General features: G+C 34.8%; 1 protein-coding gene across 1 annotated transcript in view; it reads right to left on the reverse strand.

The window, feature by feature from the left end:
• Positions 1-25,174, reverse strand: part of LOC109677373 (von Willebrand factor A domain-containing protein 5A-like) — a 78,524-nt gene extending 53,350 nt beyond the window's left edge. Inside the window, 2 exon segments of the mRNA XM_020153371.2 lie at positions 14,069-14,404; positions 25,112-25,174. Coding sequence (XP_020008960.2) covers positions 14,069-14,404; positions 25,112-25,174 — 399 coding nt within the window.
• Positions 25,175-26,541: the final 1,367 nt, after the last annotated feature.

A 26,541-nucleotide genomic window follows, 5' to 3' on the forward strand; every position in this document is an offset into this window, starting at 1 on the left:
TCCTACATTGGAAATTTATTAAGTCATTGGACTATGTACTTTAAATACAAGTGTAAACAGGACAATTGAGGTCAACATTCTTTTTTTTTTTTGCAGAGAAATTGGGTTTTTATTTTTTTTCTTTTATTATTCATATGTGCATACAAGGCTTGGGTCATTTCTCCCCCCTGCCCCCACCCCCTCCCTTACCTGTGTAAGGGAGGGGGTGTGATCTTGGATGTTAGCCTGTCAAAACAAGATGAGCTACAGATTCCTTACACTGTACCACAAATCATTCATCATCCCATTGACCCCATATCCTGCTGAACCCACAACCAGTGCTTTTAATGTGTGCACTATTAATGCGGGGCTGAATGACATGGCTGTCAGTTTAGACACCCATTATCTCTTGAGAGAGCTCATGATATGAAGAATTTGCTCAGTTTACAGGTGATTAGAATAAACAGTAACATAGGTGATGTTTGCATGTTGAATTTGTTTTATCTAGTCATTCTCTTCTACCTAATTTCCCCAAGTAAATTAAAGCAATAAGTGTTTTGCCCATTATGATACTTCTAGTTATACTTAAAAAACTATCTATGAGCTCAGACTCTCTTACCACTACTGTGTCATGGTTTTGCATTGTACCATGCTACCTATGTCCCATTTACTCTTCAGTGTAATGCAGTGGTGAAGCCTTCCCAATCAGTGCTGCAGAGGGCAAGAGCTCCTGATTTGTGCTTCAGTGAACATGCTCATTCGGTTCTCCCACAAAGCGACATTTTCTAACTTGACCTCCAACAGGACTCGAATTAGGAATTATTTCTCAATTTCTTCAAAATCCAATGACAAAGAAAGGGTACTGTTTCCTGGGAATTCCACAGACACCTCAGTTCCTCATTTTTATGACAGCTTTGCTATTTTATTACTTGTATTTCATTTTTATTCCCCAAAATTCCCATAATACTTGATACCATTAAAACAAAACAAAAAAGTGAAAATCCTAAATAAGTCACATGGGTTACTTTTAAAAAACACATGAATGAGGCAACAAATAGAACAAAATGAAGCCCACATAAACATAGATTTTTTTGTGGAGCAATATGAGGATTCTACAGCCCCTACTAACCTGAATGGCAACATCCAATCACACAGTCTCATTTTCATACTGTGCAGAACTCTGTACTAGACAAAAGGATGGATCCACATATTCTAGTATTAGTTTGCTGCTCTATGAGTGCTGGGTATTGGTGGAGGCTCCCACATGCTGTGACACCTGGTAGAATCTGAAGAGTGTTGGTAGCAGATATCACTGCTAGCATGTTTTCCTGTTCCAAAACTTTGTGTTTTAAGACACCAAAAATGTCCATAAAATATAATGTTCATCTTGTGAACTCTTGTATGTAAAGAACATAGTCAGATTTTACCTTTCAAATTTATATTCCACATGTACTTTAAGTGTTACAACTACCAAAACACTCCTTTAACACGGAAACTGGATAATCAGAAACTTCATGTCCCCAGTCTTAAAAAATAGGCCGAATCACAGATTTTTCCAAAGTAAGTTCTATGATTTGGGCCAAGTTATTTAGCTTCTTTGAACTTTATTTTCATTATCTGTGGGAGAAGTAATCAGAGTTTTGAGGATTAAATAAATCTATACAATACTTTTTTTTTCCAGACAGATTTTAACTTTTTTTTTAGCAGAGGGAATTAGTCTAAAATATATTCCTCCTAATCTTTATGTTTCTCTTTGCCAGTATTTAATACTTGATCTAAATTTGCCAGTCAGTATTTGCTGGAATAAATGGAATCTGTGTAGGTATAAATAAATAAATTAAGAACTGTATTCATTGAGGAATTAGATGTTCCATATCCCTCCCCAGAAATTTTTGAAAATTCCAGGCTTTTAAGCTGGAAGCCACAATAGTTATCAATTAGTCTAAGACAGATAAGTGATAGCTTAAAATTCTTTTTGGCCTCTCTGAATGTTTCTTCCTCCTTTCCTCTGACAAGGGTCCTTTTCCTATTCGTTATAGAGCTGCCCATCTCCATTCTACTGTACCCTGTCCCTTGGCTACATGGGTAAGCATGTGACATTGTCAAGGAACACAGATTGCACCTTGAGCTGAGGCCCACTTTATGAGAGGCTGCCAAGGCACAGTCACTTAAAGGCTATTCTCTAAGACTGCTCTTCGAATTCTTCCTGGTAAGATCCTGGAGCTGCCTCAGTTTTCCTGACCTTCCATCAGGTTCTTCATTTATCTGAGCTATCCAAGTTACTGAAGCTTGCAATAAGGCAATATTCTTGGCATTGTAGTAATATACTAGTAAAATAATTTGAGGAGCAGCCTTAGAGCACAGCCTTCATATGACTCAGTCTCAGTAGCTTCTCATAAATTTATTTATGCATATGACATAAATATTTATACCAGCACATGACAACAAAGTAACTGTATAAATGCACATTTCAATATGTATTATATAGGAGTCAAATGTCAATTTTGGGAATTGATGTTCCACAAAAGTATATACCTTTATTACTGTACATTACTTGTATAAAATAATGGGCTTCATTATGATATTTTCATATATGTATGTAACATACTTGAATCATATTCATTTCCCCATTACCCTTCCTTATCCTTCTCTCCCTCCCCCGATCCAGTTCCTCTTCATTAATAGTCTTCCTTCCACCACAAAAGTATATTTTAAGAAGGAAATTGTAATAATTGTTTTCTCTCTCTTCTCTGTCTCTTCATCTTGAATTATACTAAGCAGTCAGTTGCACCCTTGCTCAATAAGGTCCCTGATTTGTGGGATTAATATCCTAAGAAAGACAAACATTATTTAAAATCTCCTGCATTTATAAGCTATTCCAGTCCCTGAAATCACATAGGAAATTATTGCAAAGGAGCACACTTAGATGTGCAGAATTCTGTTTGAAAGTGATGAAAAAAAGAGGAATTCCACACACCTCTTTGCAGTCTGCATACTAATGAGCATCTAGGCAAGGGAAGCTTCTTCCCTCTGTTGGAGAAGAAAAGGTAAACAATGCTCAAAACACCAGCATCATTGCCCTCTGTTTGGCATATTAATATTCAAATTGTGTCCTTCACTTTCATCTTTGTGCTCAATCTCTCCCCCCCTTCACAAATACCAGAAATACATTGAGAGAAGAAAGAGAGACAGAATGACAAATACATAAATAGCTGATAGGTAGGTAGGTCGATAGACAAATACACAGATAGACAGATGATAGATAGACAAATAGACAAATAGATAGACAAATGATTGCTATTGATAGATGCGAAGACAAAAGACTCCACAAGTTGATATATAATTTAAAGATGTCACTGTTTTGGAGAACTTAAAAAAGTAGGAAGAGATTTCACAACTTTTCAAATATGAAACTAAGGAAGGCTCTTTACTACCCCTACCACTGGTTCTTCACTGCTACAAAATTAGTATTGCTTACCTTGGATCTGGTTAAAGAATTACAGACTTTGGAGCCTGAAATGGAGGCTGCCAGTTACTAATCTCTACTAAATTCAGAGAATTCCACAGGATGAGGGCCCCATTAATGTGATTTCTCTTAATTCAGAAATGAGATCCTTCTTTAGGTTAGATTCTCATTGTTGAACCTCATATACAGGGCACAGTGTGGAAAACAGTATCTCTTATATGTGTTAGTTCAAAAACCATAAATGAAGAGAAAGGAAAATGAATTGTGTTGGATGAATATAAGAATTTGGATGCTGCTGGACACCAGTGGCTCATCCCTGTGATCCTAGCAACCCAGGAGGCAGAGATCAGAAGAAAAGCAGCTTGAGCTCAGTCTGGGCAAAAAGTGAGACCCTATTTCAAAAACACCCAACACACAAAAAGAGGGTTGGTGGAGTGGCTCAAGTGGAAAATGCCTGTCTAGCAAGAATAAGGCCCTGAGTATAATCCTTAGTACCACTGGAAGGAAGGAAGGAAGGAAGGAAGGAAGGAAGGAAGGAAGGAAGGAAGGAAGGAAGGAAGGAAGGAAGGAAGGAAGGAAGGAAGAAAGAAGGAAGGAAGGAAGGAAGGAAGGAAGGAAGGAAGGAGGGAAGGAAAAAGAAGAAAAAAGAAAAAACTTGGATGTAACCTTTTGTTTATCTAGGCATTGGATCTGTATTTGTCCCTTTAGAATCATAAAGGAGCATTTGGAATGGATTTAATAGTGTGTATAAAGAAGGGATGATAGGAGACTACCAAAGGGGGCTTTAGAGTTAGACCATAATTGAGTGCCATATGTAATTAGAAACTGTATTACAGAAAGGTATCCACTCCAGAGAAAAGCAAGCAAATCAAAACAATTCTTTCAGGAAGTACCATTCTGTAAATATCTAGATCTTTTTCTTCTTTTCCATTGCACTGAACCAAACATTGCTGATTATCATACATATTTAAATTTAATGAATTCAGAGCTATTGCTTATGGCTTGGGAAAAACTTAGAATGTTATATCTAGGACTGTTGGTTTCAGATTAAAAAGGTACAGTAAATTGAGAAATATTTATGGGAATAATATTGTTGGAGATCAATAATCTACCAAATACACTACCCAATATCAAGTGCTTACTAGAGTTAATTATCAGAGGATTGTTTCCATTGATATTGATTGAGGATAAAAATTACACTGTTCGAGTAACACAAAGAAAGTAATTCATGTGGTATAGATAGCATTGATGGAAGTGACAATGAGTGTGATTAATAGGGCTCAGGCATTGGTATAAGATGTGTTTGCAATGATTAGATCTTTGAAACAAATTCATGTGAAGAATAGCATGCCTGGGAATTTTAAGCTTCCAATAGTAAGAGATATTGTATTAAATAGTATGCCTTTGACTAATCCCCCTACTTTTGAATACCTTGTTCATTATTAAGATTGTGCATAATGGATCCTAAGCATATGAATAACATAACTTTAAAGAATGCATTCATGCAAACAGGTAGAAGAGGTAGGTAGGTTGATTAATACCTAGGCTAACTATCATCACTCCTAGTTGGTTTGAAGGATTTTGTGTTAAGGTGCAGATAGCTGTTAATAGTGTGGTAAAGGCTCCTGAGAATAATATAGCAGTTTGTGCTGTAGACTTATTTTACATTAGTGGGAAGAAATTATACTATTAGAGTGAAGGAAGTCTGATACTAGTATAAGTCCTTGCATGGCTGAAGAGAATCATGAGTGGAGACCATATTCATCTGATTTACCTGTTGCTGTTAGTAGAAGATCCATAAATGGAGTAATATGACTTTGGTTCAGTATAAATGGTTGTTGATACTCTATGAGTTTAAATATATTGGGAATTATGCTATGGATAGAATAAATCTAACGTCTCCCATGTGATTATATAAAATTGCTTAAGGAACTCATTTATTTGCATCTGTTTCTCCACACCATCATTGGATTAGTAAGAATTGTGTAATCCTATTGCTTCTTATACAATAAAGTGTTGGAATAGGTTATTAGTAGTTAGTACAGTTAATGTGACAATAAGAAAGGAAAGAAGATATTTTAAAATTGTTAATATTTGAGTCTGGATGTATACACCATAGAGAGAATTTTATGATTGATTGCATGACAAATAATGCTACCAGGATAAATATTCTTGAATAAATCTAGTTTAAAGCTAAGGGTAAATTTTATGGTGCGAATAGTAAAGTTAATGTCAGTTGGAGATAACTCTCATTAGCTGAATGAATAAGCATTAATATAGGGATAATATTGAGAATGAATGCTCATTTAATTGAAATTTGTATAGAACATATTTGTTGCGTTTTTAACTGTTAATAACAGATATTATAGTTGGAAAAAGTAAAGTAATGAGAATAATTATTATAGATGATATTATTAATTTATTATTTTTATTTGGAGTGCACCAATATTTTGGTTCCTAACCAATGGATTATGACTATCCTTTCAAAGTCAAGAAAGCCACATTTCTATATATAAGTACATTTGTGAGAAGTTCTTGCATGCTTTCTGGGTAAGTAAGGAATTTCAATATTTTCTTTTTAGCTTCACAATATAATGTCTTTAAACTGTATTTTACAGAATACAGTCCCAAGGATAATTTTTGAATTCAGAAATAGAAATAGTAGTGAAAATAAATGTATTAATATGGTATCTTCTTGCATGAATGAAGTTCATATTATATGCATATTTTCCACATGAAGATATGTAGCAGATGTAGAAGGCAGTAATTTGTTCAACCCAATTTAATAATTGTTTTATAAAATCACGAAAGCAAGGTTATAATCACAAATTTCCTATAATATTAATAGTGGGTTGGAGAGCTACATAATTGAGACTAGCTACAAGTAATCATCTAGTTATTAGTTAATGTACTATTTGTAACTCTGTAGGGAGAATTATGGTTCAGCTATGAATTTATTCATATTTAGACTTTGTAAGAAAGAATATAGAAAGTGTTAGCCCATATACTGATACTAGTGCTCCTATGAAACTTCATGGTATTTGAATAGGAATAGCAACAATCATTAATGCTGTGTGACTGACAAATGAATAGACAATTAGAGACCACAGGTTAATTTGATGTAAATAGAGTTATTATAATTATATCTCATAGTGATAATAGTATAAATTGATAGTGTTCATTCTGTTAAAAGAGAATAATAATCAGTATTATTCTGTATCCTCTTAATTTTAATAATACATGTACAAGGAATGCAGATCCAGTGATAGGAGATTCCTCATGTGCTTTTGGAAGTCATAGGTGAAGGTTATATTGGATAAATTTTATTGTAAAAGCTATTATACATGGTAATCATAGATTATTAAATCAAAATGTGCTTAGTGAGAACCATGGTTAAGTATTAAAAAGTCTAGGGACTCTATAGAGATTTGTGTATTGATAAATACTACAAGAAGAGGTAAGGATTGAATTAATGTTTAAAATAAGAAGTATGGGCCCACATTTAAGAGAATTAAAAAGAATTAACCTAGAAGGTAACACCCAAGCACAGGAAATCAATGTGAGTCAATGCCCTGTATAGCTATCCTTATCTCAACCAGCAAAAACCCTTGTTCCTTCCTATTATTGCTTATACTCGCTCTACAACAAAATTAGAAATAAGGGCAAAATAGTTTCTGCTGGGTATTGAGGGGGGGAGAGGGAGGGTGGGAGTGGGTGGTAAGGGAGGCGGTGGGGGCAGGGGGGAGAAATGAACCAAGCCTTGTATGCACATATGAATAATAAAAGAAAAATGGAAAAAAAAATAGAAATGTTCTCAATTCCCAGAGGCGACATTTTTATATACAAATGTTTCCAAATTTGGGAACATTACAAATGTTTCCAAGTTTGTCATGTCCTCAAAAATGTATGTAATTTTGGTGCAGTAGGATTTCTTCCTTTTATTTCCTTCATTTTATAATAATTTTCATGACAAAAAGTTATTGAATTTTTAATTTAAATTAAATGGATAATGTCTTAAAAAAAAGAGTTTCTATTTGGTAGGTCATCAGGTGATAATAATCAAAGTTAGAATTAGTATTTCTTCAAATAAAGTATAAAATAAAATTAATTCTGTGGGTACAAAAGTTATAATTAAGAAAACTTGTGATTAGTGATGAAATGTAAATTTTTTTCAGACAGTGGTTTCTCTAATTTGATGGTAAAGTCTAACTCTAATTACTGGTACTAAGAATCAGGAAGTTAACATTAAGTGAGTGTGGACAGAGTCAAAAAAATTAAGAAGTTTATGCTGCATTCATTGGATTAGTTGTAGGTAAACAGACATATTAAGCTAATAATCAAACTGTGTAAGGTTGAATTACTTCAGACTATTGAGTTTTTCAGCTACCATGTTATAGGATCAGTATAATTGTGGGTATAAACATTGTCAACACTGTAGAAGGTTAAAGTTTTTTTTAACGTAAAAGATAAACATTTATTAGCAATAAATAGATCTCTTAATAGAAATCTTTATTCTTTATTCATGGATAAATATTTATTGCTAAAATGAAACTAGTTTCAGTAACATCTATTTTTCATTTTGATAGAAATAAGTGCTGACAAAACTTGCAAATGTATGGAAATAGGAATAATTTTGGTATGACAAAGACACTCACCTCATGAACATCTCATAAAATGTTACCAAAATAGCATACAGAAAATAAGCAAATAATTTTTGTCAAAAGTACATTGAGATATAGTTTACACAGCATAAAATTCACTCATTGACAGCTACTATTTATTAATATTTAGTCTATTCACAAAGTCATGCAATCATCACTACTGTGTAATTGTAGAAAATTTTCATTATCCAATAAAGAATTGATTGTGCTCTTTGAAGTCTACTGTGTTTTAATTTTATCTGTTACTATCTGATTCATTCATTTGTTCTTTCATCATTAGGGCTTTTGCTTTCATATTTCTAATCAAAGGTCACAAAGATATCTTCCTGAATTTCTCCTAAGAGTTTTATAGTTTTCATACTTACATCAAGATCTCTGATCCATTTTGATTGAATGGGTCCAACTTATTTTTTGCATCTAGATATTTGATTGTTAAAAAAAAGTTGTACTTTCTCTTGTGGGTTGCCTGACATGCACCCAAGTCAATTTTTAGTAAATACATGGATTTACTCTTGGATGCAAATTTTTATTCCATAGATTTATATATCTATTCTTAAGTTAGTACCCACATTGTTTTGATCACTGTACCTTACATTGAGTTTTGAAGTTGGAAACTGTTAGTTTTCCAACTTTGTTCTTTGTTTTCAAGATTGAGTTAACTATTCTGACCGAATCTCTTGCATTTCCATAGGAAATGACACTGTAATAATAATAAATCCATGAACATAGGGTATCTTTCCATTTATGAAGGTCTTCTTTAGTTTTTAAATGGAGTTTTGTTGTTTGGAATGTAGAAATCCCATTTCCTAGGAGAGATAGCCAAATGAATACTGGAAGAAGGAATGTTGACAGCAACTGACTGGGAAACTACTCAGCTAAGGCTTAGTGGCTCAAGTAATAGTCTAAGATGGGTCAAATTTGGGGTGGGATTTATTTATTTATTTTTTAATTTCCTTTATTCATATGTGAATAAAGTGATTGGGTCATTATTCCCACCTTCCCCCATCCCCCTCCTTTTTCCCCCTTCCCTCACCCCCCCACCCCTTTGCTTCCAAGCAGAAACTGTTTTGCCTTTATCTCTAATTTTTTTGAAGAGAGGGTATAAATATTAATAAGGAGGACCAGGGGTTTTGGCTAGATGAGGTAAGGATAGCTATCTAGGGAGATTCCTAGTATTGCTTCCATGTACATATGTGTTACTTTCTAAATTGATTCTTCTTGAACTAAGTGTTAAAGTTTTTAACGTAGTCTAGTCCATAGGTCTTGGATACTATGGAATAGTAAGGCAAAATGTACATGTGCTTCATGGCCTACAAATACTAAGATAATAATTGGTAGCATAAAGGATAAGATAAAATGTATACTTAAAATGATTAAAGTGAATCCAGTGATCTATAGCCTGAGGAATAAGAATGTAAAATCAGCCCAGAGGAATGTATTTCCCCGAATGAAAATGTCTAAAAGCTTTGAAAATATCTAAAGCCTTACCAAAGTTTAAAACTCCATCTAATAGGACAAATTCCCTTCTGTACCCCAAAAGGATGTACTTCAAAGTAAATTTTATCCAGAATCAATCTAATCTCACTGTTTTAAATATATACACATATATATATGCTTTTGTATTTCCCTGTGTTTTATAATGAAATAGGTTACCAAGAAGATATTTTGCTAATTCTTTTTAAATAATCTTTTATTAAGGTTTTTAAAATAATCTTTAAGTTGAAATGTGGATTACAAAACAAAACACTCAAGAAACAAAAAACAAAGTCATAAGCAGTTCAATTGGATATGTCTTAGATCCTGCATGTGCACACAATGCTCCATTTTAGATAACTGAGATGTATGGTAATGTGCATTGCTTTTCGAAAATTGTTAATACTCACCAGTTCAAAATCTCAAAGCTACATGAATATTTTGATAACCAATAATACATTACACAAACACAATCCATTAGAAAAAAATTCAATCTTGCCTTCTTTGGGGATAAAAATTTCATTGAAGACAGAAATGGCATCAGGACTCTAGATAGAGTATTGACAGAATCAAAATTAAAATACTGCATTCCCTTAATGCTTTAAGATTATAAATAAAGCAACAGAGTATAATACATATAATTTTAAGATAGTTAATTATCATATCTTTATTACTAAAATATTAGCAAAAAGGTATGTTCTCACAGAATTAATGTATCCCTATATTACAGTTAGAATATTCAGGCATATCAATGGCTCTCATCAAACTAAATCTGTGGTTACCTACACACAGCTCTCCCTCCAGGATTCCTTCTGCCCCTCTGCTGCCAGTCTAATGAACAGATCCTTTTTCACATTGCCCAGAGGCAATGTATCTCTTTGTTGATTATAACTAGGTTGGCTTTCAGTAAGTCTACTTTTTCCATCCACAGTTACCTCAGGACACCTATAAAGCTTAGTTTTTTGTACAACAATGGACTTTGTGCACAACAAACAAAAGTACTTTACCAAAAATGCATATAAGGACTCATGGTTATAACTGAGATCCATCTTCTACATGTGGAGATAGTAGCAAAAAGTCCTTCTGACACCCTTCCTCTTTACCACTCTAGTGACTAATTTCATGAAGACACTAGCTCCAAGAAGTGTATTAATAAAGATCACTCCTGGAAGACAGTTATTCCTAAAAACTAGCAAAAGAATATTTATGTAGGGGTTATTTCCAACTTCTACCATACTTTAGGCATTAGGACTTATCCTTTAATATCTAGCAATATTAACTAAAAAAAAAAAACATATATAACAGTGGTAAGAAAGCCTGAACCAATCTAACAAGCACAGAGCAAAGTCCCCCTCTGTTTATTTTCTTTCCCCACCCCACCCCTGCCACTACCCAGTGAACAGTGAGCATACTCAATCCTTTATGTTAGCCGACCGGTTTTACCACATTATACACTTTAAAACATCTAGATAAATTAGACGTTTCCAAAAAGAATATAAGTTTCCCAGTAAATGCACAGTAGAATTGAATAAACTGCACACACCTAACTAAGGCCATAATTTGAAAGGAGCATTTTAGCCTAGATCCCTTCCCATCTCTATCAACCCAATGGTCAGCTTTCTGCATCTGTAATATTTTCAGGTGATTTTTAACAATTTCACTTTCTAAGTGGTTTTAAGAACAGTCTTTCCTATGAATTTTAACATAAAGTGTACTCAATTTACTAACTCTACTTTTGTCATCACTGCCATTCACCTTAACATCTAGAAGTAAGACTGCATGTTATAAATTAGGACTCATCTGTCTTTTATATACATTATATACATAGAAAAATAAAACAAAATGCATAGACACAAGGTACAATTATTAACCTTGCTTCACCAAACACACATTGGTATAAAACCCTTTGTACTTTTTCCTCCTCCCTTTTTGAGCCAGCACAAATATAATGTGTATTGCTTAGAAGTGTTTTCATTATTCCATTTCCAAAAGACAAGGTTTCATCATGAATTTTATCACAAGGATATCTACAAAATGTGTTATTTACTATCTCTACTTTTAACAAACTTTGTGCACTTCTAAACATCTAGAAAGATTAGATGTTTAAAATAAAGATTTAAGTTCATTTACTATATACACAGTAGTGCTAAATATCTAGCTACATGAATGTAACAATGGTTATATATGAAAGTGTCTTCTAAGTAAGAACATTTCTGGCCTTCTCTCCTACATAGCATGTGATATACATATGTGCCACTTATAGATGTTACAATTTCACATGTCATTTATAGATACTACAATTTCATTTCCCAAAAGTCCTTTTCAGAAGACAGCCTTTCTATGAATTTTAACACAAAGTATACAACATGTGTTAGTTTACCAACTCTACTTTGTTATGCATTGGCAACCTCTTTAATATCTAGAGACTGCATATTATAAAATTAGGGCTCATTTGTGTGTGTATATACACAATAAATACGGCACACCAAAGTTAAGTGAAACACATATAATATATATGATGATGGATATGCTGAAATCTTCTAGTGCACACTAACAAAATGCCCACCTTTTTCAATCTGATGAAGAAGTCCAGACAGTATACTGTTCAGAAGTGGTTTTATAACTCAATTTTGAAACACAGTATTTCCTAAGTTTTTAAAAAGCCATTTACACATACTATTACTTTTAAATACAACAAGTACTTCTAAATATCTAGGAGTGGGTATTTCATATTTAAACATGTCTGTTATGCACACAGGACTAATTAATAAGTAATATGAGGTATCATCTAAATGTGACTTTTTGGCCTGAAACATTCCCTTCTCACATCCTTCTCTCTGCCTTCAAACCAGTGGAAAAGTATAGGCATAATATTTAATGTTTAGAAATGTTTGAACAAATCCATATCCAAAAGTCATTTATAGAGGACAAGCTTTCCTATGCTTTTCAACACAAAGTATACAAAATGTACAAATTTTGCTAACTACTGTGTCATACACTGGCAACTTCTTTAACATTTAGGGACCAGATGTTGCAAAATTTGGACTTATTTGTCAATTACATACTCTATATACACAACAAATCAAAACACATAAAATATACAGAAAATGGCATCTGAAAATGTCCAGGTATGAACACACTAGCATAGTACCTTTTGCAATTGGTTAACTCTCATTTCCTCTAAACCACTGAACAAGTACACATAGTAACTACCATACTGCTCACAAAGGTGGTTTCATAATTTTACTCCCCAGACACAGCATTTCCTATGAAGTTTTGCAGAAATCAATTTGCAAAAATATTATATTACTACTTCTACATTTAGCATAAATTGGGCACTTCTAAATATCTAGACAGACTACATGATTCAAGCAAGGTCTCAATTTGTTCACTATGTACACAACAGTCTTCAATAATAACTGCACATATGTAACAAGTTGTAACCTGAAAGTGTCTTCTAAATATGAGCATTCTAGCCTAGAAGCTTTCTCTAACAACCCAGTGGGCTATAATGCTCAGATTTTCAGATGACAGATTTTCCTAGGAGTTTACTCTTCCTTAATAAAAGTACTGGCTTAATGCTCTTGGCATTTCCTCCTCCTGGGAACCAGGGCACTAACAATACATATAATTCTAGGGGTTTGACTATTTCCCCAAAAGTAACATTCATATGAATTTTAACTTAAATATATTTACAAAATGTGTTATTTTACTACTCCTACTTTAAAAGCACATTAGGCACTTCAGAACATCTTAAAAGGCTAGATATTTCAAAAAAGTACTTAGCATAGTCAACTATGGTATACAGTAGTGAAGACTAAGGTGCACACACAAAGCAATGTTTGTAATTCAAAAAATGTCTTCTCTATCTGATCAATCTGGACCTTTCTCTTTCTCATCATGGTCATCTGCTTCATGTACATCTCCTAACCCACTCAACACACTAGGACCAGTGTCTCTCCTGTTGTCTCTTCTGGGGGTGGTCTAACAACTCCTTTCCAAAAGTCACTTTCAGAAGACATTTCTATGACCTTTAAAAACACATGGATATTTCTAAGACCTGTCCTTTTCTACCTCTAATTTATCATATCTCTCCAACCTTTACATTCAGAATGTCCAGATGTTATTAAAAGGTTGGGGGAAGGAGGGTTGAGATCAGATCTTTTTATATTTGTACACACAGGCAATCTCCACAGACTGCTAACTCTCTGGTGGGTATTTCCAACCGGCAAATGTGGCCTGTCATTCTAATTTCTCTCCTGTTGAACCAAGACCAACACCCCATGGCAGCCAAGCTTGTACCCACTCTCTATGGGTTTCCACTCACATTTCTAGGACCCTTGGCCTTCACTGCTCCTTGTATGGACAGGGTGTGGTCTCATCCAATTAGACACACATCTGAACAGTTTGATAGCCTAAAATGATGGTGCAGTGTCATGATGCCTAGACAGCCTTTCCAGCTCTCCAAGCCCCTAAGGGCCTCCATAACCCTTGGGTGAAATCCATTCTTCTCACCTGGCTGTGCCATGTCCTTGGAGGCCCAGCAAAGTCTGCGCCTAGGCAGGGCAGTGTTGGACTGGGAGACCCAGTGGCCCACAGAGTCCAGGCTCCTAAAGGTCTTTGCCACCATCAGTTCATCTTGGTGGAGCAGGGATGGGTTCCCCAGTGCTTTTGATTGGGCCCAGACTGTGGGCAGCACAGACAGGGTACCAGGTGTCTTCAGGGTAAAAGCCTCTGTCTGACCCTGGGTGTCCAGCTCACCCCTGATTTGAACTCTGAGGCTGCTGAGGGTCCCAAGGAGCAAAACTCCTCTCTGAGGAAACCCCTATAATAATGGAAAAAAACTGGGAATGATGGGGTACAGGTCATCCTGGACACTATTTCCAGATTAACTTCAGCAAAAACCTGAAGAACTCAAGCTGTAGAGTGCCTTCCCAGCAAATGTGATACCTGGAGTTCAAGCCCAAGTCCCATGCTATGATTTTATTAGTTTTGAACATCATTCTTGCCTTCCCTACAAATCATATATTTTTTTTCCTCACCAGAAACTCATGACTGTTTCAATCTCTTTTTTTTATTCATTTATTCATATGTGCATACATGGTTTGGTCCATATCTCCCCCTTGCCCCCCACCCCCTCTCTCTCATCCCCACCCCCGTAGCTTTCAGGCAGAACCTGTTCTGCCCTTTTCTTCAATTTTGTTGAAGAAAGTATATGCAATAATAAGAAAGACAAAGTGTTTTTGCCAGCTGAGATAAGGATAGCTATACAGAGATTTCTAGCACTGCTTCCATGCACAAATATATTACAACCAGAATTGATTCATCTCTACCTGACCTCTTCACTACTTCCCAGTAACCTTCCCATATTGACCTCTGTCATTTTAAGGCTACTGAATTAGCTCCTCTGCAGTGGGGACATCAAAAACTTTCAAGTATAGGATTTCCTACCTATCCCCATTCTTCCTGTATGTGCTCTCCCCTTAGTGTGTGACCCAAATCCAACAACATTGATGCATATGTCCTAGATCTAAAGTCCACATATGAGGGAGAACATATGATTTTTGATCTTTTGAGCCTGGCTAAACTCCCTCAGGATGATGTTCTCCAGTTGTATCCATTTACTTACAAATGATAAGATTTCACTCTTCTTCATGGCTAAGTAAAACTCCATTGTGTATAAATACCATATTTTCTTAATCCATTCATCAGTGGTGGGGCATCTTGGCTGTTTCCATAACTTGGCTATTATGAATAGCACTGCAATAAACATGGGTGTGCAGGTGCTTCTGGAGTAACCTGAGTCTCATTCCTTTGGGTATATCCCTAGGAGTGGGATTGCTGGATCATATAGTAGATCTATGTTTAGATTTTTAAGAAGCCTCTATATTGTTTTCCAGTGTGGTTGCACTAGCTTGCATTCCACCAGCAGTGTACAAGATTTCCTTTTTCCCCACATTCTCACCAACACATGTTGTTGGTGGTGTTTTTGATAATGACTATTCTAACAGGGGTGAGGTGGAATCTTAGTGTGGTTTTGACTTGCATTTACTTTATGGCTAGAGATGGTGAGCATTTTTAAATGTGTTTTTTTGACCATTTGAATTTCTTCTTTTGAAAAAGTTCTGTTTTGTTCAGTTGTCCATTTCTTTACTGGTTTATTGATTTTGGGAGAGTTTAGTTTTTTGAGTTCCTGTATATTCTGGTTATCAGTCCTTTGTCTGATGTGTAGCTGGCAAATATTTTCTCCCACTCTGTGGGAGACCATTTCTTTTGTTGTGCAGAAGCTTTTTAGTTTTATGAAGTCCCATTTGTCCATCCTATATCTTTGTTGCTGAGCTGCAGGGTTCTATTGAGGAAGTTCTTGCCTATAACTATTGCTTCTAGAGTATTCCCTGCTCTTTCCTGTACTAACTATAGAGTTTCAGATCTGATGTTAAGGTCCTTTATCCATTTTGAGTTGATACTAGTACAGGGTGATAAACATGGATCTAGTTTCAGGTTTTTGCAAGCAAATAACAACTTTTCCCAGCAACATTTGTTGAAAAGTCAGTCTTTTCTCCATTGTATGGTTTTGGTGCCTTTGTCAAAAAGAAGGTGGGGATAGTTGTGTGGATTCATATCCTGGTCCTCTATTCTGTTCCACTGGTCTTCATTTCTGTTTTTGTGCTAGTACTATGCTGTTTTTATTGTTATTGCTTTGTAATATAGTTTGAAGTCAGGTATTGTGATACCTTAAGCTTTGCCCTTTTTGCTGAGTATTGCCTTGGCTATTTGCAGAATCTTGTGCTTCCAAATGAACTTTAGGGTAGATTTTTTAATATCTGTGATGAATGTCATTGGGAATATGATGGGAATTGCATAAAACATGTGGATTTCTTTTGGTAGTATAGCCATTTTTACTGTTGATTCTACCAATCCATGAGCACGAGAGACCTTTCCACCTTCTGTAGTCTTCCTCGATCTCTTTCTTTAGGGTTTTGTAGCTCTCCTTGTAGAGGTTATTCACATCCTTTGTTAAGTTTATTCCTGGGTATTTGATTTTTTTTTTGAGGTTATTGTAAATGGAATTGTTTCCATATATTCTTTCTTAATTCGCTCATTTGTGTATAGAAATGCTATTGATTTTTGTAAGTTGATTTTGTATCCTGCCACCTTGCTGTAGCTGTTTATGGTATCTAGGAGGTTTGGGGTAGAGATTTTGGGTCTTTAAGATATAGGATCATGTTGTCTGCAGGTAGGGATATTTTGACAGTTTCTTTACCTATCTGTGTTCTTTTTATTCTTCTTCTTGCCCAACTGCTCTGGCTAGGAAATCCAGTACTGTGTTGAATAGGAGTGGGAATAGTGGGTACCCTTTCTCGTTCCTGATTTTAGGAGAAATGGTTTCAGTTTTTCTCCATTAAGTATGATGTTGGCTATAGGTTTGTCATATATAGCCTTTACAATGTTGAGGTACATTCCTTCTATTCCTACTTTTCTTAGAGATTTTATCATGAAAAGGTGCTGGATTTTGTCAAAGGCTTTTTCTGTATCTATTGAGATGATCAAGTATTGTTATTCCTGCCATTGGCTTGGTAAATCTTCTTCCAGTCTTTCACCCTAAGCCAGTGATTGTTTCTGTCAATGAAATGGATCTCCTGCAAACAACAGATATTGGATCTTCCTTTTTAATCCAGTTTGCCAAGTGGTATCTTTTGTTGGGGAATTAGTCTGTTCACATTCAGTGTTAGTATTGATAGGTATGTGGTGACTCCTGTCATTTAGTTGTCTTTGCTGTTTAAGGGTTTGATTGTGTGCAGCTGAATCAATGCTACTCTCTGATTCCTTGACTTTTCTTCTTCTGTGGTTTGGTGCTGCCTGTCCTTTAATGGTTTTGTGTTTGCTTTAATTTTCAGTGTGCAAAATTCCTTGGAGAATCTTTTGTAGTGGTGGCTTGGTGGTCATATATTGTTTTAGTTTCTACTTATTGTGGAAGACTTTCATTGCTCCGTCTATTTTGAATGATAGTTTTGCTAGGTAGAGTTTCCAAGGGTTGAAGTTATTTTCATTCAGTGCCCGGAATACCTCACTCCATGCTCTTCTTGCTTTTAAGGTTTCCACTGAAAAATCCGCTGTGATTTTGATGGGTTTATCTTTGTATGTTATTTGTTTTTTTCTGTCTTATAGCCTTCAATATTCTTTCTCTAGTTGCTGTGCTAGTTGTTTTAATGATAATATGCTGTGGGGTAGTTCTATTTTTGTCAAGTCTATTTGGTGTCCTGGAGGTTTCATACCTTTCTCTAGATCTGGGAAATTTTCTGTTATTATTTTGTTGAATATATTACAAATCCTTTTTGCTTGTACCTCTTCTCCTTCTTCATTATTCTCAGGTTTGGTCTTTTGATGGAGTTGGTGTTTTCTTGCATATTCCTTTCATAGGTCTTGAGTTGTCTGACTAATAGCTCTTCAGTTTTTCCTTTAATTTCCATTTTATCTTCAAGTTCTGAGCTTCTGTCCACAAAAAAACTCCAGGTTCAGAAACAATAGAATTTCAGTCTTAGTAGTTCAGATGTTACTGCTTCAGCATCCAGTCCTGGTGTTGGTATTTAAGCAGAAGCTCTGTCTTAGTCTAGTCAGGTGGTTGGGGAGACTGGCCAGTTTTTCTTTTGTCTTTCAGTGGCAGCTGCTTAGTCAGCTCCTCCCTCAGTGAGGTCTGGCTTGTCCTCAGGTTTAGGGGATAAGCTCTGTGGACCATCAGCCGTCCTGCTTTGGTGCTGGGTTTTCACTGTGTTGGTTTACTGGGGGCTTGTTTCTTTGCCTCACCCCCTTTTTCTGGGGCAAGGTCCGTGATCTGTCTGCAGGCCTCCTGCTGTCAGTGTGTTGTGATGGTTTGCTGATTGCTGTTCAAATTTACAGTGCTATTTGACTTTGGATGTTGCTCACTGGCTCAGGATATGAGCTTTGCCGACTGCTACCTGCCCTAATTTCAGGCAGCAGCTTATCACCGACCCAATGTTGGCTTTTCTGCCTTTCCAGCTTTTGTTTACTGAAAGTTGGCATGGAGATCAGCATCTTACCCCTCCTTTCTTCTCCGGTGCACTACAGAACCCCGCTCCCTCTGCTGTGAGTTAGTTTTCAGTTCTTTATTTATTGTTCAGCTTTTTTTTTTTGCAGGGTGGGGGGGGTCTGTCTGCCCAGGGGGCTATGCTGGTTTATCCCAGGGGTGACTGGGGGAGTACTGCACAATGCTTGGCATTCACCTGTTTGGTCTGTCCAATGTCTCCCATGCAGGTTGGAGGTGGTGTCTGGTGGTGCAGGAGACCTTCTGTTTTCTCAGTGTATCATGGTGTGGAGAACCTTTCTACAGGCTAGGGGTTCAAGGTGTTGAAATTTTGATACTTCTTGGTGCTTTATTTCTGCAAGTATAGCTCCAGCATCTCAGCAAGATTTTTGATTTATGGAGCTCACTCTGTCTGCTTCTGCACCCTAGTTGCCATCTTGGACCCTCCTCACTGCTTTTTTTCAAATAAAAGAATGCTGATTGACTTTTCTGTCTATAAAGAAAGGATTTTTATTGAAATTCATATAACAGCACCACATTGGGGTTTCCTAAGAAAGAATGTTTCTTCCTTTTCCATAGTCAGAGATACATAAGTTATTTTGCTTCCCCTAATATCGATGTTTCATAAAGCTGAGAAAAAGTTGTTTTATTTCTGAAATCTTTGTCAAATTTTATATCCTGATTTTGCTTTTTCTTTCTTTTTTATTTTATATACTAGTAGTTTGTGACTTTTCTTGTTAGACACATTAAGTCCTTTTTGGAAAGAAGTACATAGATAATGCAGCAAAAGGTTGTAGGGTGGAAGGAAGGTATATTTTATATGTGAGATAGAATAGTACTTTGTAATGGAATCATTATTTTTTCCCCTTACCTCTCATTCCTTTCTATCAACATAGGTGTTTGAAAATCATCTCCCCATTTGTAGTTGAAAACTATAAATCACCACACCAATGTGGACTGCACTATTAAGAAATTCTAAAAGGTCTCCAGTGGCAGGTGATACCAGTAACCACAGCATATTTCCTGTTGTGTAAGAATATCTAATCTGAAATACTATGATAATATTATACAAGCTAGTCAATCTTGCTAGAAATCTAGTGGATACTAACTAATCCAGCTCAAGAAACCTTAGTCACACTAAAGTTACTTTCATATAAGCAACAATTGGTTTGAAATATTACACATGTCCAATGTTAAAGAATAAAATGTAAATAATTGCTTACCTTTCCTTATCTCTTTTATATAAGTATTCCTAATTTCTTCAAGCCTTATTTTGTGAAAGGATGTTGGATATTGTCAAAGGCCTTTTCTATATATGTAGAGATGATTTTGTGATTTTTATCACTGATTATATGTTATGCTTTATATTTATTTATTTGCATGTGGTAAGTCATCCTTGCAACTTTGTCATGATGTGTGATCTATATAATGCATTGTTGAATTTTGTTTGCAAGAATTTTATTGAGAATTTTTGTGTCTATGCCCAAGAAAATTGTTTTATAATTTTCTTTTTTTGTTTGGTCCTATTCAACTTTGATATCAGGTTAATACTAGCTTCACATAGTGAGTTTGGTAGTATTCCTTCCCTTTCTATTTTATGGAATAATTTTAAAAACATTGATGTCAGTTCTTCCTTAATAGTCTTGTAGAATTTAATAGTAAATCCATCTGGTCCTGGACTTTTCTTGGCTGGGAGACTTTTTATTACTGCTTTGATCTCATTGCTTGTTAAACATCTGTTTAAGAGTTCTATATGCTCTTTGGTCCATTTAGGCAGTCTTATGCATTTAGATATTTATCTATTTCTTCTACATTTTCCAGTGTAGGATATAAGGTTAGAAATTTTTCCTAATTATCATCTGAATTTTATTGGTAGTTATTATTTCATTTCATTTATATTCATTACTTCATTTTATTTATTATTTAATTTCCAATTAAATTAATTTGTCTTTTCTTCTATCTTTTGGCTAGCTTGCCTAAGGGTTTGTCAATCTTGTTTATGTTTTCAAAGAAATAACTTTTATTTCATTGACTTTTAACATTTTGTTTTAGTTTCCACTTCACTAGTTTCTTCCCTGATCTTGATTTTCCTGTATGCCAAATAATTTTGAATTTAGTTGTTTCCTGCTTTTCTAAGATTTTGAAATACATAGTTATTTTGTTTATTTGAGATCTCTCTGACTTTTTAATGTAGGCATCCAGTGTAAACTTTCCTTTGAACACCACCTTTGCTCTGTTCTAAAGGTTTTGACAAAATGTGTTCAATTTCATTTGATTTTATGATTTTTTTATCTCTCCTCATTTCTATGATGACACAGTGATCATCCATCAGTGTATTGTTTCAGTTTTCATACGTTTAAATTTTTTTCTACTGTCCCTTATTTTTTCTGGGATTTACTGATAATTAGGTTTTTTCAATTTTCTTACTTTTTTGACACTTTGTTTAGGATGTATAATATGATCTATTTTGAGAAAGTTCTATGGGCTGCTTGGAAGAATGTGTTCATTGCAACTGTTCCGTAAAATATTCTTTAGATGTTAAGCCCATTTGGTCTATAGTGTTATTTAATTATGAAGATTCTTTGCTGATTCTTTTTTGGTCTGGGTTAACCATCCATTGGTAAGAGAAGGGTAATGAAATCTTTCATTATTTTTGTGATGGGATCTATCAGTTCTTTTATGTTCAATAATGCTTGTTTTACAAAATTGGGTGCGTTGATATTTGGTGTGTAGATGTTTGTAATTGGTATCTCCTCTTGGGATCTCCTATTGAATAATATCTCTCTTCATCAGTATTAAATGACTATCCTCCTCTTATGGCTAAGTTTATTTTGAAGGATATCTTCTCAGATATGAATGTAAATACTTCTGCTTGTTTTTGTATTTCATTTGCTTAGAATATATTTTTCTTTTTTGTATAACTTATTGTTATTTATTATCGTTGTACTGGGGGTACATTGTGATATTTACAAAAGTTTTAACAATACATCATAGTTGAATTTACCCCTCAATCATTCTTTTTGTTCCCTTTTCTACCTTTCTCCTCTTCTTATGGTGATTTCAACCTGACTTATTAGGCATATTCCTAGGAGTGGTATTGCTGAATCATATGGTAGTTCTAGTTTTAGTTTTTTGGGGACCTCCATACTGTTTTCCATAGCGATTGCACTAATTTACATTCCTACAAACATTGTATGAAGGATTCCTTTTTCCCCACATCCTCACCAATGTTTATTGTTGCTGATGTTCTTGATGATAACCTTTCAAACAGGAGTGAGGTAGAATCTTAATATGGTTTTGATTTGCATTTCGTTTATGGCTAGGAATGTTGAGCATTTCTTCAGGTGTTTTGGCTATTTGGGCTTATTCCTTTGAAAAGACTTTTCAGTTAATTTATCTATTTCTTCAGTGGGTCATTGATTTTGGGGGAGGTTTTTCTGAGCTCCCAGTATATTCTGGTTATTATTCTCTTGTCAGATTTAAAGCTGGCAAAGATTTTCTCCCATTCTTTGAGCTATCTTTTTAATCTGATGACCATTTCTTTTCTTGGGCTGAAGCTTTTTAACTTCATGTAGTCCTATTTGTCAAACATTTCTCCTAGTTGCTGAGCCATTTGAGTTCTATTTATGAAGTCATTGTCTATGCCTATTAATTACAATATATTCCCTGCTTTTTTCTGTACTAGTTTCAAAGTTTCAGGTCTTATATTAAGGTCCTTAATCCACTTTCAATTGATGCTTGTATAGGATGAAAGACATGGATCTAGTTTTTTTTTTTCTGCATACAGATATTCAGTTTCCCAGTCACTTTTGTTGAAGAGACTGTCTTTTCTCCATCATATGTTCTGGATTCCTTTGTCTAAAATCAGGTGGGCATAGCTATGAGAACTCATATCTGAGTCTGCTATTCTATTCCATTGGTCTTCATGTTTGCTTTTGTGCCACTTCCAAGCTGTTTTTATTATTATTACTCTAGCATTGTAAGAAGTCAGGTATTGTGCTACCTTCACAACTGCTCTTTTTGGTCAGTATTGCCTTGGCTCTTTGTGGCCTTTTGTGCTTCCAAATGAAATTTAGGGTTGATTTTTCAATCTCTGTGATGAATGTCATTGTAATTTTGATGAGGATTACATTGAACATGTAGAATGCTTTTGGTAATATAAGCATTTTCACAATATTGATTCTTCCAATGCATGAGTATGGAAGATCTTTTCATCTTCTGTAGTCTTCTTTGATTTATTTCCCTAATGATTTATAGCTTTCATTATAGGGGTCTTTCACTTCCTTTATTAAGTTTATTCCTAGGTATTTTTTTGAGGCTACTGTAATTGGAATTGGTTTCCCATATTCTGCTCAGTCAAACCATTGTTGATATATAAAAAGCCTACCTACTTTTGTAAATTGATTTTGTATCCTGCTACTTTGCTGTAGGTATTTATGGTATGTAGGAGTTTTTTAGTATAATTTTTTAGATCTTTTAGGTATAAGATCATGCATCTGAAAATAGGGGTAGTTTCACTTCTTACTTTTCTATTTGTATTCTGTTTATTTCTTCTTCCTGCCTTATTGCTCTGGCTAGGAATTCCAAGTCAATGTTGAATAAGAGTGGAGAGAGTAGACACCACTGTCTCATTCCCGACTTTAGAGAAAATGGTTTCAGTTTTTCTTCATTTAGTATGATGTTGGGTATAGTCTTGTCATACATAGCCTTTATTATGTTGGGTACATTCCTTCTATTCCTAGTTTCATCAAAGCTTTCATCATGAAAGGATGTTGAATTTTGTTGGAATGACTTTTATTGAAGTACTCATGTGATTTTAGTCTTTGCTTCTATTAATATGCTGTATTACATGTAATGATTTGCATATGTTGAACCATCCCTGCATCCCTGAGATGAAACCAACTGGATCATGGTGTGTGTTATTTTTGATAAGTTGTTAAATTTAGTTTGCCAATATTTTATTGAGGATGTTTGCATCTAAGTTCATTAAGAAGATTGTCCTATAATTCTCTTTTTTTCTTTGTTTCCTTGTCCAGTGTTGGGATGAGTATAATACCGGATTCATAGAACGAGTTTGGCAGTGTTCTTTACCTTTCTATTTCATGGAAAAGTTTGACAATTGTTGGTATTAGTTCTTCTTTAAAGGCCTGGTAGAATTAAGCAGTGAATCTATCAGGTCCTTGATATTTCTCTTTTGCTTCAATTTCATTGCTTGTTATAGATCTATTTAGGTGATTTATAACCTCTTGGTTCAATTTTGGTTGGTCAAATATATCTAGCAATTTGTCCATTTCTTTATGATTTTCACATTTATTTGAATATAGATTTTCAAAGTAGTCCCTAATTATTACCTGAATTTCCTTGGTGTTTGTTGTGATTTTCCTTTTTTTCCCAATTTATTGAGTTTGGTCTTTTCCCTTCTTATTTTAGTCAGATTTACTAGATTTTTTTTTTCAATTTTTCTTTTTGAAGAACTAGCTTTTCGATTCATTGATGTTTTTTGGATTTGTTTTTGTTCTCTATTTCATTGATTTTGGCCTTTATGTTATTATTTCTCTCCTTCTTCTAGTTTTGGGTTTAGCTTTTTCTTATTTTTCTAGGAATTTGAAATATAGCATTATGTTGTTTGAGATATTTCTGTGTATTTAATATATGCACTCATGGCTATAAACTTTCCCCTTTGCCATGTCTCATAGATTTTGGTGGGCCGTACTTTCATTTTCATTAAATTCCAGAAATTTTTTGATTTCCTTTCCTCCCTTCTTGCTTTTATTTTGATGGGTTTACCTTTATATATTATTTGATTTTTCTCTCTTACCTTGTTCTTTGTGCTAATTGCTCTAACTGTAATATGCCACGTATAGGTTCTACTTTGGTCATGTCTGTGTGGTGTTCTGGAGGCTTTCTGTACCTTGATGGGCATGTCTTTCTCAAGATTTGGGAAATTTTCTGGTATTATTTTGTTGAATGTATTATTTATACCTGTGCATGCACCTGTTCTTCTTCACTGACCATGACTCACTGATGTGGTCTTTTGATGGAGTCATAGAATTCTTACATATTCCTTTCATAACTCTTTAGTCTTTTGTCTAAGTATTCATCTGGTTTTTTTTTCCTTAATATCTGTTTTGTCTTTGAGACCTGAAAGTCTGTCTTCCACTTATTTCAGTCTGCTAGAGTGGCTTTCAACTGTGTTTTGTATTTGACTTAAGGAAATCTGTTTCCAGGTTTTCAGTTTGATTTTCTTTTTGGAGGTTTTCCATCTTTGTTAAACACCAATTTCATTCTTGAACTGTCTTCTTTATTTAATTTATCTTTTATTTATATAACTTACTTTGTTTTGTTTTGGAGTTTGTTGAAATCCTCTTTGAGTTTATTTAGTTTTTTTCTGTGTCATCTTGATTTTTTCATCTGTGTCCTCTTGGGATTCATTGAGTGTTTTTGTATGTCCTATTTGAGCACCCCGTTAAGATCATTAAGCATTCTTACCATAATTTTTCTGACCTTTGGAACTGAGGTTACATCCTCTTCACTTTCCACCAAATCCTCCATTGTGTAATAATAGCCTTTTGAATAGTCACTTATTTTCTTTCCATATAAATGTGTTCATGTATGGATGGAAAATTGAAAACAATTCATGATTAACCTAGAAGGTAACACACATGCACAGGAAATCAATGTGAGTCAATGCCCTGTATAGCTATCCTTATCTCAACCAGCAAAAACCCTTGTCCCTTCCTATTATTGCTTATACTCTCTCTACAACAAAATTAGAAATAAGGGCAAAATAGTTTCTGCTGGGTATTGGGGGGGGGAGAGGGAGGGGGCGGAGTGGGTGGTAAGGGAGGGGGTGGGGGCAGGGGGGAGAAATGACCCAAACCTTGTATGCACATATGAATAATAAAAAAAAAAGAAAACAATTCATGTAAATTTAAGCTGTGTAATCTTATTTGGGGAGATTTTCACTACTTTCATTATTTTTTCTGTTTTACTTTGCAATGATTTTGCAACATTTATTCATTAAAAAGTTATGTTCGAGAAGGCAAAAATGATATCTCAGAATGGGACAAAGTGTTATCTGAGATACAATGATTAATAATATTTAGAGTAATTACTTAGGAAAACAAATAATCATTTCTAAATTGAATGGTATAGAAGTTACTACATTGTTTGCAGCATACTTAATCTCATTTGCAATAAAATGCTCTAATCTTACAGAGTGGGGATCTATTATTCTCATCATCATTTTTTCTTTCTTTTATTTTATCGATTTTACATTTACATACATGTGCATACATTGTTTGGACCACCTCACCCCTCCTCCTCCTCCCTACTTCCAGGCAGAACCTGTTCTGCCATCTTGCTTTCCAATTTTTTGAAGAGAAAACTTAAGAGATAATGAGAAAGACACAGCATGTTTGCTAGTTTGAAGTAAAGATAGTTATACAGAGCAATTCCTAGCACTGCTTCCATGCACTTGTGTATTGCAACCCATGTTGGTTCATCTCTGCCAGACCTCTTTTCTACTTCCCGGTCCCCTTCCCATAGTGGCCCCTGCCAGTTTAAGATTACTATATTCGCTCCTTTACAGTGAGCACATTAACTACATTCAAGTTTTATATTTCCTTCCCTTTCCTTATTCCTCCCATGCACATTTTCCCCCTCAGTGTGTGACCCATGTCTAATAATATTGCTGCATTTGTTTTAGGTCTATAATCCACATGTGAGGGAAAACATGCAATTTTGGTCTTTGTGAGCCTGGCTAACTTCATTTTAGATGATGTTCTCCAGTTCCATCCATTTACTTGTGAATGACAAAATTTCATTCTTTTTTGTGGCTGAATAAAATTCCAGTGTATATAAACACCACATTTTCATTATTACTCGTCAGTAGTGGGGCATCTGGCTGTTTCCATATC

This window comes from Castor canadensis, chromosome 2 (genome assembly GCF_047511655.1).
Source record: "Castor canadensis chromosome 2, mCasCan1.hap1v2, whole genome shotgun sequence".
Classification (NCBI taxonomy): domain Eukaryota; kingdom Metazoa; phylum Chordata; class Mammalia; order Rodentia; family Castoridae; genus Castor; species Castor canadensis.